The sequence below is a fragment of the Podarcis pityusensis genome (assembly GCF_964106645.2).
Source record: "Podarcis pityusensis genome assembly, chromosome: 13".
Taxonomy (NCBI): Eukaryota; Metazoa; Chordata; class Lepidosauria; order Squamata; family Lacertidae; genus Podarcis; species Podarcis pityusensis.
The window spans coordinates 53,561,544-53,574,890 of NC_138038.1; the positions used below are offsets into that span (position 1 = coordinate 53,561,544).

The following is a 13,347-nucleotide window of genomic DNA, read 5'->3' on the forward strand; positions in this document are numbered from 1 at the left end:
TACATATGCACAGGAAAAGCACACCCCGAACTGTCAGCTCCCTAAATCGGGGTGCAATTGTGTGTGGAAGGGGGGAAGAGTTTACTCTTAAAAACGCAGTTTCTCCCGAGAGTGGGAGACCGCGAGTAAGACATTGGCGGTGGCTTCCTGGTTTTAAAGTGAGATTTTAAGAAGGAAGCACATCCGCCCCCCCCTTTACAAACAGCTCTTTGTTGCTCTTGAAACACCATTTTGTAACAGGCAGCTTTTGGGGTTTGGGGGGGGGGAAATAAACGTGGTTCTGCAGCTTCGAAATTGTCGCCCGAGGATGCAGTACATTCAATTCTGCTTTTGAGTGCACCAGGGAGATAGTTCCTGACGTCGGTAAATTAACTCAGGTCTTTTTCTCCTCAAAACAACGAAAGGGGGGTGGGGGACAATACTTTCAATAACGATTTGATTCTCAACTGTGTACACGTTTAAAAAAAAAGGGAAGAAATCGGGGTGGGAAAGGAGGGTAGGGAAGGTTTAAAAAAAACCCAAAAACACGCAAACGCACAAAAACCCCAGAAGACTCACAACTCCCCATTCTCCCTTCGGAGTTTTTCCCTTCCTCTCCTTATATCTCAGAATGGAAAAAAAAAAAGTGCGTCTCATGCAGACATGCAAAACAGTCGCCGGGGGGAAAAACGCGTCGCCTTCTGTAGCACACAGGTAAGAAAAAGGTTTGTACGGTAATTCGCAGGTGGGGAGATTTCGAAAAAGGCGGCTTTTGAGAAAAAGGAAGGCTCTTCGCTTTGCGGGATTCCTTGGATGGAGCCAGAAGGTTTCGTCCGGAGCCGACAGGAATTCTTGGGGCCGGGTTTGCAGAGCAAAAGCAGCTTCTGGTACGAGCAAACCCGCTTCGACGTTAGTGTAAAATTACTCTTTTTGCAAAGTTCTCTTTTTTCCCCCTCCTCTTTTTTTTCCCTTTGATTATAAAAAAAAAAAACAATCCACAAAAAAAACACAGAATTGCAATGTCCAGAGGGTGGGGGGGGGGGGGGAAAGGGTAGGCATTTGTGCAATTTTCTTTTTTTAAAAAAATGACGACAACAACAACAGAAGAAAAAAGTCTTATAAAAAATGGCCTCTTCGTAAGAGAAAATATATATACTGTGCGGGGCAAGTCTGAACAGTATTTACACAAATGTATATATTTATATATATATATATAGTTATCCAAACAATGGTAAAAAAAAAAAAAACACAGTTCCTTTTTTTTTCTAAGTGCATTTCTTCAAGTTTTTCTTTTTTTTGTCTTATAAATCTTTTTTATATCAAGCCTTTTGTGAAATTGCCATTCACGTTTTTTTGTTTTCTGAAAACTTATCCCCGTGTGAAAAATAAGTGTTTTCTTCTCAAAGATAAAAATTTTTGTAGGTTTTTTAACGATTTTCTTTATATATATGTATATAGAAAAAAAAATTCTGCGATTCGATTGCAAAAAAAAAATTCTTTTTTTTCCTCTTTTTTTTTTCCTTTTTCCTTTTTAACAAGTCGCTGTAAAAAAAAGTTCTTTTTTTCTTTTCTTAGATAAAGTGCATCGGCATTAAAAAAAAAAGTTTTTTGTTCGTTAAGGTGCTTATTTTTGTTTTTTGTTTTTTTCTCGTAAGGAAAGAAGTGCTTAACATCCTCCTCCTGGCCGGTGTCCAACTGACCGTTGCCGCCACTGACCGCTCCCTCCCCACGACTTCCGCCCTCCGGTCCAGGAGGGGAAGGGGGGGTGATGATTGGGATGGGGGCACCTGGCCGCCTCTCTTGCAGTGCACATTCAGCCGAGACTGAAATTGGTTAGATCAAGGCAGCAGCGGCAGAGATAGAGAGAGAGAGAGAGAGAAGAGAAGAGATATAGACACAGAGAGATGAAAACGAAGAGATATTCCTATTGCTGTGAGTCAGTAGTCCTCCACCGTTTCCAGCTCGCTCGAGGAGCCGTGAAGAGCGTAACCTGGAAGGGGAAGACACGGCCCGTCAGGCAGGAGGACAGCGCCCCCCCCCCCCAAATCTATCTGACCCATCCTTCCGCCCCCCAACCATTCCCCATCCTGGAAGCCCATAGCAGTGGTTCCCCACCTTTCTGGGGGCATGCCCCACCGAAGCATCTCTAAAAATCCTGATGCCCCCTGTGACATATACAGTGGTACCTCGGGTTAAGTACTTAATTCGTTCCGGAGGTCCGTTCTTAACCTGAAAGTGTTCTTAACCTGAAGCACCACTTTAGCTAACGGGGCCTCCTGCTGCCGCCGCACCGCTGGAGCATGATTTCTGTTCTCATCCTGAAGCAAAGTTCTTAACCTGAAGCACTATTTCTGGGTTAGCGGAGTCTGTAACCTGAAGCGTTGGTAACCCAAGGTACCACTGTACCGTATTTTTCCATGTGTAAGACGCCCCCATATGTAAGACGACCCCTATTTTTTGAGCCCAGAATTAAGAAATAAATAATTGCAACGTTCCGTGTGTAAGACGAGCCCCAATTTTAAACTTAAGAAATTTGGGGGGGGGGGGGAATACAGCGGACGCTCATGTTGCGAATGTGATCTGTGCACGGTGCATGTTCGCAACCTGCGTCTACGCATGCGCGGTTTGCGATTTGGCACTCCTGCGCATGCGCAACTGCCGAAACGCGGAAGTAACCCATTCCGGTACTTCTGGTTTTTGGCAGTCAGAAAAAACACAACCTGAAGCAGCTGTAACCTGAGGTATGACTATATAGTCTTATGCATGGGAAATTACAGTGATTCTTGTTATTCAGAAAGTGAACTCCTATTCACGTGGAGGAAGCCTAAAAGGCAATCAACTTGGTCTAAACTAGGGTTACCAGACGTCCCCGGTTCCCGGGGACAGCTCCCGGATTTGCAAATCTGTCCCCGGGAAACGTGGCAGCGGCAGCCTCAGCAGCCCGGAGCTGGCTCTGGCTGGTTTCAGGAACTGCTCGCTGTCGTGGCGCCCGCCATTTTTCCTGCGCCACAGCAGCGAGCAGCTCCTGAATCTGGCCAGAGCCAACTGCGCTACCGGGCTGGCCCCTCCTGGACAACGGCTGCCTGCCCGTGACTCCAGAGCCTTTCCTGATCTGTCAAAACAAAGGGGGTAGGAGATTGGGGAAGGCTTGGGAGTCACGGGCGTGTGGCGTGCCATTGCCCGGTTTTTTTAAAAAAACTGCCGATTTATGTTTCACAGGGTGTCAAAGAAGGGCTTTGCGCCTTTATACAATATGCATGTGTGCTTGGCCCAAGGGTCTTTTGCCTCATCACCCCCACTAGAGTGGTACCTCGGGTTACAGATGCTTCAGGTTACAGACTCCGCTAACCCAGAAATAGTACCTCGGGTTAAGAACTTTGCTTCAGGATGAGAACAGAAATTGTGCAGCGGCAGCGGGAGGCCCCATTAGTGGTGCTTCACAGTTTCAGGTTAAGTACGGACCTCTGGAACGAATTAAGTACTTAACCCGAGGTACCACTGTACTGACTCCCTGTTGCTACTCAGCTTCCAAAAAAAAAAAAAAAAAAAAAAAAAAGTGTCCCCCCGGATTCATTGAAAAAAATCTGGTAACCATAGTCTAAACAAGCTTCCAAATTGCCCCCCCTTAAAAATCAAATTGCCCCCCTATGGGGCGTTTGCCCCATGCTGGAAACTGCAGCCCTACAGGAATTAAGGCAACAGAACTGGAGCAGGCAAGGCACTCCAGACAAAAATGGGTTAAGGACCCTGGGGTGGGAGTTTTAGGGACCCTCCCTTGGGGTGGGGGTTTGGAGGGGGAAGGGGGTTCCCAACCTTCCCTCTTTTTGCGGGAAATTCTCTTATTCCAGCGCCGTTTCCCGCAGCTATCCCAGATTGTTAGATATCCCGTAGACTGTCCCCGGGACAGGTGAGGCTGCTGATCCCTTATTTTCAAATCTGAAAGTTGACAGCCATGGTTCCCACTACCCAGCTCCCGTTCCCGTACCCCACAGGAGCCCCAGTCCCAGCCCCCTATCCCTCCACCCCCGGAGGCCCAGGGCTCGCCCACCGCCAGGCCTCTCACCCAGGATGCTGGGGTCTGCGTGAAGCATCATCGGGCGCCTCTTGATCTTGGCGGCTTGGCTGTTCTCGAAGGACGGGGCCTTGGGGCTGTGGTTGGACTGGAAGAGGGACTGCAGGCTGCTGGAGGACAGCCAGGCTTCCTGCGAGGAACACAAAAGGGCATGGCTTGAAGGGAGACCGGACAAAAACGCCCAGGGCGCAAAGCCAGGCGCTCGGCTGATTTAACACTCCATGTCCTTTTAACGGCGTTTGTAGGAGGGGCCTTTGTTTTCGCTTGTTTTCATTGTGCATTTTGTGTTCTTACGTTGTGAAGCACCCGGCGATCTTCAGGTGAAGGAGTGAGGAGTAACTGACAGCCTTCAGTGCAGGCAGGTGAGAGCCAGATCACTGGGGCACCATATCAGCCGAGCTGGCAGCCAAAGACAAAGACACACACACACACACACATATATATATACAGTATTTTTTGCTCTATGAGACTCACTTTTTCCCTCCTAAAAAGGGGAAATGTGTGTGCGTCTTATGGAGCGAATGCAGGCTGCGCAGCTATCCCAGAAGCCAGAACAGCAAGAGGGATTGCTGCTTTCCCTGCGCAGCGATCCCTCTTGCTGTTCTGGCTTCTGAGATTCAGAATATTTTTTTTCTTGTTTTCCTCCTCCAAAAACTAGGTGTGTCTTGTGGTCTGGTGCGTCTTATAGGGCGAAAAATACGGTATATATATAAATAAATTGAAGGACGTGGGTGGCGCTGTGGGTTAAACCACTGAGCCTAGGACTTGCTGATCAGAAGGTCGGTAGTTCGAATCCCCGCAATGACGGGGTGAGCTCCCGTTGCTCAGTCCCTGCTGCTGCCCACCTAGCAGTTCGAAAGCACGTCAAAGTGCAAGTAGATAAATAGGTACCGCTCCGGCGGGAAGGTAAACGGCATTTCTGTGAGCTGCTCTGGTTTGCCAGAAGCGGCTTAGTCCTGCTGGCCACATGACCCGGAAGCTGTACGCCGGCTCCCTTGGCCAGTAAAGCAAGATGAGCACCGCAACCCCAGAGTCGGCCACGGCTGGAGCTAATGGTCAGGGGTCCCTTTACCTTTACTATATAAAATTGAGTACTTGATGAGGCTCACTTCCTTTTGCTCCTCACAAGGGCTACTGGACGCAACCTCTTTTTCAGGATTAAAATTTCTGTCCGGGCGGATTTTACAAATTTGGCAAAATGTCCGGGTTTTTCTGCTTGGTTTTTTTGTCTACAGTAACCCAAGAAAATTTTGCTAGTGACTCAGATTTAAGGCGGCCGGCTAAGCTAGTCTGCAGCAGAGAATCACAACAGAGCAGCATCTTAAAACTCCCTACCTACTGTATAAATCCCTTTTCTTGCGGCTGAACTAAAAGGACTCTGGCTCAGCTTACAAGATCTTGGAGGAGCCTGGGAGGGCAAGAGTTAACATGCCCCCGCCCTTAAGGAGAGCACAGGCGTACGTTAACCAGTTTAATAAATTGTTCTGTGCGCGCTGGTGTCCACTAAGACGTGAGCCCAAATACTTTCATGTGGGAAGTGAGGGAGCAATACGTATTATTATTATTATTATTATTATGTTTTTGACAGTACAAACGTTGCTACTAGCAATGTATCAGAGATTCTATATCCTATATACCGTATTTTTCACTCCATAACACGCACCTAGTTTTTAGAGGAGGAAAACAAGAAAAAAAATATTCTGAACAAAACAGTGGAGGTATGATTTTTGTGGTTCATGCTGTGGCCACAGACATGTGATCTGATGGTGAATTTGGGGTGACCCACTGCAAAAATCCTGAGGATCCATGTGGATCCGTGCTTTGTAACCACGGTTTTGCGCCACTTGCGGCCCCAGGAAACAGTGGATGCGTGATTTTTTTGGTGCAGCCTGTAGCCATGGACATGCCATGTGATCTGATGGTGAATTTGGGGTGACCCAATGTAAAAATCCTGAGGATCCATGGGCTTTTACCTCCCCCCTCCCAGGCAGCCTCCTTTATCGCTAGCCTCCCTTATCTCTCTTCCGATCCCTTCCTTTCAATACCCCCTTCCCTCTTGTTTCCCTTAGTGTATTTTCCTTTGCTGGAGAGTTTTTTGCTCCTCCTTTTCTTCTCATTTCTCTCCTTATTGCTTTAGTCTTCCTGTTTCCCCCCTTCGCAAGTTTGCTGTCTTTACCTCCCCCCTCCCAGGCAGCCTCCTTTATCTCTAGCGTCCCTTATCTTTCTCCCCAATTGGCAAACAATCAGCGACTTTATTTCAACACCCCCTTCCCTCTTTCAAAAAAAGAAGCATGATCTGCTTTTTGCCCCTGGGCAATTCGGCTCCAGGGACCATGCATCCGCTCCGTAAGACGCACAGACATTTCCCCTTACTTTTTAGGAAGAAAAAAGAAGTGCGTCTTATGGAGCGAAAAATACGGTATTTAAAACGAGTGTCGTCAGTGATCTGTAGGTAAGCAGAAGTCGGCAAATGCGTCCAGTTTTTTGCTCTTCAAAATACGGCCACTCTACCAAACCTTGCTGTTTTTTGGGAAGCTGCCTGTTCTCAAGTCAAACGTGACCCTTGCCCTCTTCTGCATATGTTGACACCTGGGGGTGGGAGATCGATGGCTGGTTCCCGCAACCGAGCGCCGCTCACCTGCTGCTGCTGGCGCTGCTGGCTGGCTCTCTGCTTGGCACGGCGCTCCAGGAACTGCTTCGCGAACTCTTTGGCTTCCACCGTGTCTCCCAGGTAGGAGCGGATGCAGTCGTGGACGTCGTAGGGAGACTCCACCTCCTTCAGGAAGGCCACCACAGTGGGGACTGGGTTGGGGTGGTGTTTTGGGGGGTGGGGGAGAGGGTGGCGGAAGAGAGAAGAGGAGAAACAGGATATTGCCACATCCTATCGCAGGGGAAAGGGGGGGGGGATTCCCATCCTTCCCTACATGGATGCGTGGAAAGAGGGGGAGAAAACATCAACCCTCCCTCCCGGCTGCAAATGATAACCAATAGAACACAGCAAGGCCTCTGTCTGGGTTGGGATGGGCGGAACAAGGGGAAGAGTCTTGGCTTTTATTTCTTTGCGTTTTTCTATGTACAGTGGACGCTCGGGTTGCAAACGTGATCCGTGTGGGATGCACGTTCGCAACCCGCGTCTGCGCACACCGGGTTGTGATTTATAATAATAATAGTAATAATTTATTATTTATTCCCCGCCCACCTGGCTAGGCTTCCCCAGCCACTCTGGGCGGCTTCCAAAAAAATATTAAAATATTGTAATACATTAAAAGCTTGCCTAAACAGGGCTGCCTTCAGATGTCTTCTAAAAGTCTGGTAGTTATTGTTCTCTTTGGCATCTGGTGGGAGGGCGTTCCACAGGGCGGGCGCCACCACCGAGAAGGCCCTCTGCCTGGTTCCCTGTAGCTTTGCTTCTCACAGTGAGGGGTGGAGACACTCCTTAAGGTATACTGGATTTGGCACTTCTGCACATGTGCAAAGTGCGACTTAGCGCTTCTGTGCATGCACGACCGCCGAAACCTGGAAGTAACCCGTACTTCCGAGTTTCGGCGGTCCACAACCCAAAAAAACCGCAACCTGAAGCGGCTGTAACCCGAAGACTGTATACATGCAGTCTTTGTGGGACAACTGCTTTTAAAAACATGCTTTATTTGTTCCCATTTATTACAGATGACTTCCCGTTTACGCAAAATGGGCGTTAAGTTGGGGGGGGGGAGCCTGCCTCACAGTGCTTCCAACTCACGAGGAGGCCTTCCCTGGACCCTGAAGAGGACGCCCCCTTTGGGCTCCAGGGAGGGTCTCCTCACGAGGCAGAGATGTAACAGGGCTTTGCTGAGGCTGCTCGGGGGTCACCCTCCAAAATTCCAGCTAAAATTTTTTTTGGGGGGTGCCTGTATTCACAACCTCCCTCCACCCTCTTCCATGCGCGAAGCAAGGATCCACGCAGGTGCCGTTAAAACCGCCCCCTCCCGCGCTGCTAAAATCTGGCACCAAAAAACAGCTTTTTCGTGGAGCTGGAGGGGACACCGGGGGGTCATCTATCCCAACCCCCGCTGAGGTCCGGGGTTTTCTCGACTGACCGCCTCTGGGCCTGCGCTACCCTCCTTCTGATCCACCCCGGGGCAGCCTGGGGGGGGGAGGGGGGCCCCTGTCCTGCTGTCCCTCCTCTTCCACTTCTCCCCCCTCCCCCTCCCGCCTCCCCCCATACCATCAAGGTTGCTGGAGGTATTGAGGGCATGGAGCATTTGCTCACACCACTGCGTGAAACCGTCCTGCGGCTTGTGGATTCCCTGAAGCAGCTTCAGCAGCTTCTCCTCCTCGTCCGTCTTCTTCCGGCTCTGACGACAGGAGGCGGTGTACGTGTCCCTGGAAGGGAAGGAGACCAGGATGTGCGTGTGAGAGAGGTCGGATCCTGCCCCTCTCCCCTGGCCAAGCCCCACCGCCCGCCCGCCCCGCTGCTCACCCCAGGGACGGGCTGCTGCGGCTGTTCTTCAAGCCCAGGCTCCGGGCAAGGGGGCCGGCGTTCTTCATGCTCTCCTCCCAGAGGCTGATGGAGCTGTTCTTCTCATGGGCTCCCCACAGCGGGCTCGAGTCAGCCCCCCACTGAGATGGGAGGCTGGTCAGACTGTGGCCGCCGTGCTACGGGGAGAAAGGGAGAAGCTGGAACCTGCTTGCAGAAGCCCAACACAGCTGCTGCTGAAATAACACCACCACCAACACCAATAATAATAATAATAATAATAATAATAATAATAATAATAATAATTACTTATAGAATAGAATAGAATTTATTATTTATACTCTTGCTGCTCTGGCTTCTGGGATTCAGAATACTTTTTTCCTTATTTTCCTCCTCCAAAAACTTAGGTGCATCTTATGCTCTGGTGCACCTTATAGAGTGGAAAAACGGTATCTCCCGCTTGGACTACTGCAATGCGCTCTACGTGGGGCTACTTTGAAGGTGACCCGGAAACTGCAACTAATCCAGAATGTGGCAGCTAGACTGGGGACTGAGAGACCGTATAACACCGGTCCTGAAAGACCTACATTGGCTCCCAGTACATTTCCAAGCACAATTCAAAGTGTTGGTGCTGACCTTGAAAGCCCTAAATGGCCTCAAAGGCCCAGTAGACCTGAAGGAGCGTCTCCACCCCCATTGTTCTGCCCGGACACTGAGGTCCAGCTCCGAGGGCCTTCTGGCGGTTCCCTCACTGTGAGAAGCGAGCTTACAGGGAACCAGGCACGAGGCCTTCTTGGTGGTGGCACCCGCCCCGTGGAACGCCCTCCCACCAGATGTCAAGGAAATAAACAACTATCTGACTTTTAGAAGACACCTGAAGGCAGCCCTGTTTAGGGAAGCTTTTGACGCTGGATGTCTTACGGCGTTTTTATACTTTGTTAGAAGCAGCCCAGAGTGGCTGGGGAAACTCAGTACGTCGTCATCGAAGGCCCTTTACACAGGTAAACTGGCAGCCCTGTTCAGGGAAGTTTTTGATGTGTGACATTTTGATGTGTTTTTAATCATTGTTGGAAGCCGCCCCAGAGTGGCTGGGGAAACCCAGCCAGATGGGCGGGGTACAAATAATAAATTATTATTATTATTCCTTCCTTCGCCTGGCTGGGTCCTCTCAAGCTGCCCCCGGGGGGGGAGCGTGGGGGGGGTTACTCACGGCTCTCTGCTGCGCCCTCTGCTGCTGTTTCTGCATGTGCCTCTCAGTCTCTTGCTGCAATTCCAGCAGGGCTTTCATGGAGACGTTCTGCTTGGTCCACAGCGGGTGAGAGTTCTGCTGCTGCTGGATCAGCTTCAGGAGCTCCTGGTGGCGGCACTGGGGGGGGGGGGAGGAGAGGCGTCAAGAAGGGAAGGCGAGGAGTGAGCCTGGCGCCTGGCAATCCAGGAGGGCCACCCCACCCAAAAACCTGCACCAGAGCACAACTCACCTCTTCCCGCAAGGCCCGCACGTCCCCCAGTTTCTGGATATCCGAGATGCTGAAGCTATTCTGGGTGGAGGAAGAGCTGTTCACGGACTGCTGGCCCCACGACGAGGAAGAGGGTAGCTGGAGGCAGAGGAGAGAGGGAATTAACTCCACACAAAAGCTTAGAAACAAACTAAGATTAGATACCCTACTATGCTAAGCCCTGAACATTGATAGTTACCTATACAGTGCTTTCCGCCAGAGAACTACAAGTGAAAAACTTGAAACTCAAAGGACTTGACGGTGTCCCATATCAACCTAGAGGAGCCTGTCCTACAATCGATACCCCCCGTTCCACCCAACCCCAACTAGCAAAATATCAGCCTATATACCGCCGTCGACAGCCTATGCTATGAAGGCCAAATAGTAGACACAATAGCCCAACGCTAATACGTCAGGCTTTATCGGCCGAGGAAGCAGCCGTACTCTGGGGTTGCGGCGCTCATCTCGCTTTATTGGCCGAGGGAGCCGGCGTACAGCTTCCGGGTCATGTGGCCAGCAGGACTAAGCCGCTTCTGGCAAACCAGAGCAGCCCACGGAAACGCCGTTTACCTTCCCGCCGGAGCAGTACCTATTTATCTACTTGCACTTTGACATGCTTTTGAACTGCTAGGTTGGCAGGAGCAAGGACCGAGCAACGGGAGCTCACCCCGTCGCGGGGATTCGAACCGCCGACCTTCTGATCGGCAAGCCCTAGGCTCTGTGGTTTAACCCACAGCGCCACCCGCATCCCATAATTTTTTTTTCTATACATGTTGGAAATTATATTATAGTAAGCCCTGTAATGTGACGTTTACCATAATTTTTTTTTGTATACGTATTGGAAATTATAGTAAGTCCTGTAATGTAATATGACAACGTTTACCGTGTAATATAAGAATGTTAACAAATAAAATGCAAATTCCAAAAATAAATATGAATTTTTCCCCAAAAGCCACCCAAAGAAGGCCCCCACTTTCTTCCAAACAGCACCCCCACCCAGGCCAAGTCCCAGAGCCTTCAGAAAGGGGGGGGGGGGAGAGGAAGGAAGCCACTGAACACCCACAGGACAAGAGTTCCCGTGGGCCCACACGCTCGCAAGGGGTCTGAGCTGGAGGAAGAGGGAGGGCTGCCTGGGCCGGGGAAGAAGGAGAGCTATCGGGCTGGGGCCCCACCTGCGCATGGGAGGCCGTGCTGGCGCTGGCTGCCCTTGCCTGCTTGCGCCGGAACACCTCCTCCTCCTCGCGGCGCTTCTGCTCCTCCTGGCGCCGTTTCCGCTCGTCCTCGTCCCTCTTAGCCCTGAGTTCGGCGCCTCTCCGCTCTTGTAGCTGTGGGGTGGGAAGGGGTTGGACAAGCCGGTTAGGGGGCGAGGAGCCGCCTTGAACAGAACCAGGCGGCCGGGGGTCCCATCGAGCGCAGCGCCACCTGCCCAGAGTGGCCCCAGGGTTTCAGGCGGGGAAGTCTGTCTGAAGGTGACCTGGCCACAGTGATCCATGCGACGGCCACCTCCAGGCTTGACTACTGTAATTCGCTCCACGCGGGGCTGGCCTTGAAGCTGACCCAGAAACTCCAGCGGGTGCAGAATGCTGCAGCGAGGCTCCTTACGGGGTCTCTGCCATGGGAGCATATTCACCCAGCGCTTTTCCAGCTGCACTGGCTCCCGGTGGAGTACAGGGTCAGATTTAAGGTGCTGCTTTTGACCTTTCAAGCCCTTCACGGCCTAGGACCCTTGTACCTATGGGATCGCCTCTTCCAGTATGCCCCACGGAGAGCCTCAAGGTCCATAAATAGCAACACCCTAGTGGTCCCGGGCCCTAAGGAAGTCAGATTAGCCTCAACCAGAGCCAGGGCCTTTTCAGCACTGGCCCCGGCCTGGTGTAATGCTCTGCCTCATGAGACCAGGGCCCTGCAGGATCTGATTTCTTTCCGCAGGGCCTGGAAGACAGAGTTGTTCTGCCTGGCCTTTGGCTTGGAGCCAATTTGATTCCCTCCCCCTCTTTCTTTTTTTCTTTTTCCTTTCTCCTCCTGTGATGAGGCTGCATTTTAATATTTTAATGTTTCAACATTTTAATGTTGTATTTTAATCTTGTTTTTAAGTTGTATTCATTCAACTTGTTTTTATTATTGCTTGTTAGCTGCCTTGAGCCCAGCCTTGGCTGGGGAGGGCGGGGTATAAATTATTATTATTATTATTATTATTATTATTATTATTATTATTATTATGCCATTGGGGATCAGTCCGGGGCACCTTCCGCGGGCAAGGCAGATTCCCCGCCACGCAACGCGCAACTCACTTTATGTTGCAGTTGAAGTTGTTCTAAGATTGGACCCTGAGTTGAAGAATTAATTGGAATATCCCATAAGCTGGCCTCACCGCCTGGGAAGAGAAAAGAGGGAATTTGAGGCCGTGGGTGGGAGAAGAGAAGAGGCGTTAGCCATATGAAAATCACGAGTTTGATCCCCTCGTGTCCAGTGCCCCCCAACCCTATAAAAAGCATTGTTCAGAACAGTGGTTTGCCCAACCCTGGAAGGTAAAACTCAAAACAGTGGCGATTAATTGCACCTTTATTCAAATCCAATTGAAGCCGCTTCGTTTAATGAAATCCTCTGGTCTGTTATTTGACGAGCCTGATACCAGCTTTTTTGGCGTCTGGTGGTCATTTAAACCTCCAGGCCCCCCCCCCAACCCGGCTCTTAGCACACCCCCCCCAATCCCAGGTTACCCCATTGCCAACTCGGGGAGCCAGGGGTGTAAAGTCAAGCTCAGGCCTGCCGCTCTGCTTACACTTCTACCTGCACTCGCGTTTTTCTCCCAGTGGACTTTGAATGTATTTTGATAGAGGTTTCGCAACCGCTGAACTTTAATCTGTGAGCTACGGGGAAATGGAAGACCCACCCACGCCAAGGGTGATTCTAGTTCTACGAACGGGAAAAGAAAGGTGATGATTGAACGAATGTTGCTCAAAACCACACACACACACACGCCCTTGACTGAGGCACGTGTAGCTGCTGTTTTGCTTGTGTGCGAGAGACCAACATTAAAACTCCCCAACCTTAATTCCCAAGGAAGAGCCCTGTGAGATCCAGACGCCTGCGCCTCGCTTTTTGAATGCTAGCGGCGAGCCGGCTTGGAAGATAAGGAAGTTATCCTGTTTTATTCTCTTTTTTTACTTTCACAAAATTTATACACTGCTTTCTTTCTTTTTTAAGGAGGGGGAAAAACTCCGGAGAGGTTTACAATAAAACAAAGGGGAAGAAAAAATAATAGCAATCTGGGACTTTTAAAAATTTAAAGCAACAAGAAGCTTGAAGAGATAAAATCGGATATGGAAATATGGAACTATCGT

The 13,347-nt window shown here is 50.3% G+C and overlaps 1 protein-coding gene across 2 annotated transcripts in view; it reads right to left on the reverse strand.

Moving 5' to 3' along the window:
• Positions 1-1,177: 1,177 nt before the first annotated feature.
• The window catches only part of GIGYF1 (GRB10 interacting GYF protein 1), a 49,018-nt gene continuing 36,848 nt past the window's right edge, over positions 1,178-13,347 (reverse strand). For both annotated transcript variants that reach the window (XM_080979658.1, XM_080979659.1), the window contains exons 20-28: positions 12,295-12,377; positions 11,176-11,328; positions 9,986-10,102; positions 9,718-9,873; positions 8,511-8,686; positions 8,256-8,413; positions 6,690-6,853; positions 4,043-4,181; positions 1,178-1,969 (exon numbers count right to left, since the gene is read on the reverse strand). In XM_080979658.1, the coding sequence (XP_080835784.1) occupies positions 1,917-1,969; positions 4,043-4,181; positions 6,690-6,853; positions 8,256-8,413; positions 8,511-8,686; positions 9,718-9,873; positions 9,986-10,102; positions 11,176-11,328; positions 12,295-12,377 (1,199 nt within the window). In that variant the 3' untranslated portion in view covers positions 1,178-1,916. The remainder of the gene's footprint in view (positions 1,970-4,042; positions 4,182-6,689; positions 6,854-8,255; positions 8,414-8,510; positions 8,687-9,717; positions 9,874-9,985; positions 10,103-11,175; positions 11,329-12,294; positions 12,378-13,347) is intronic.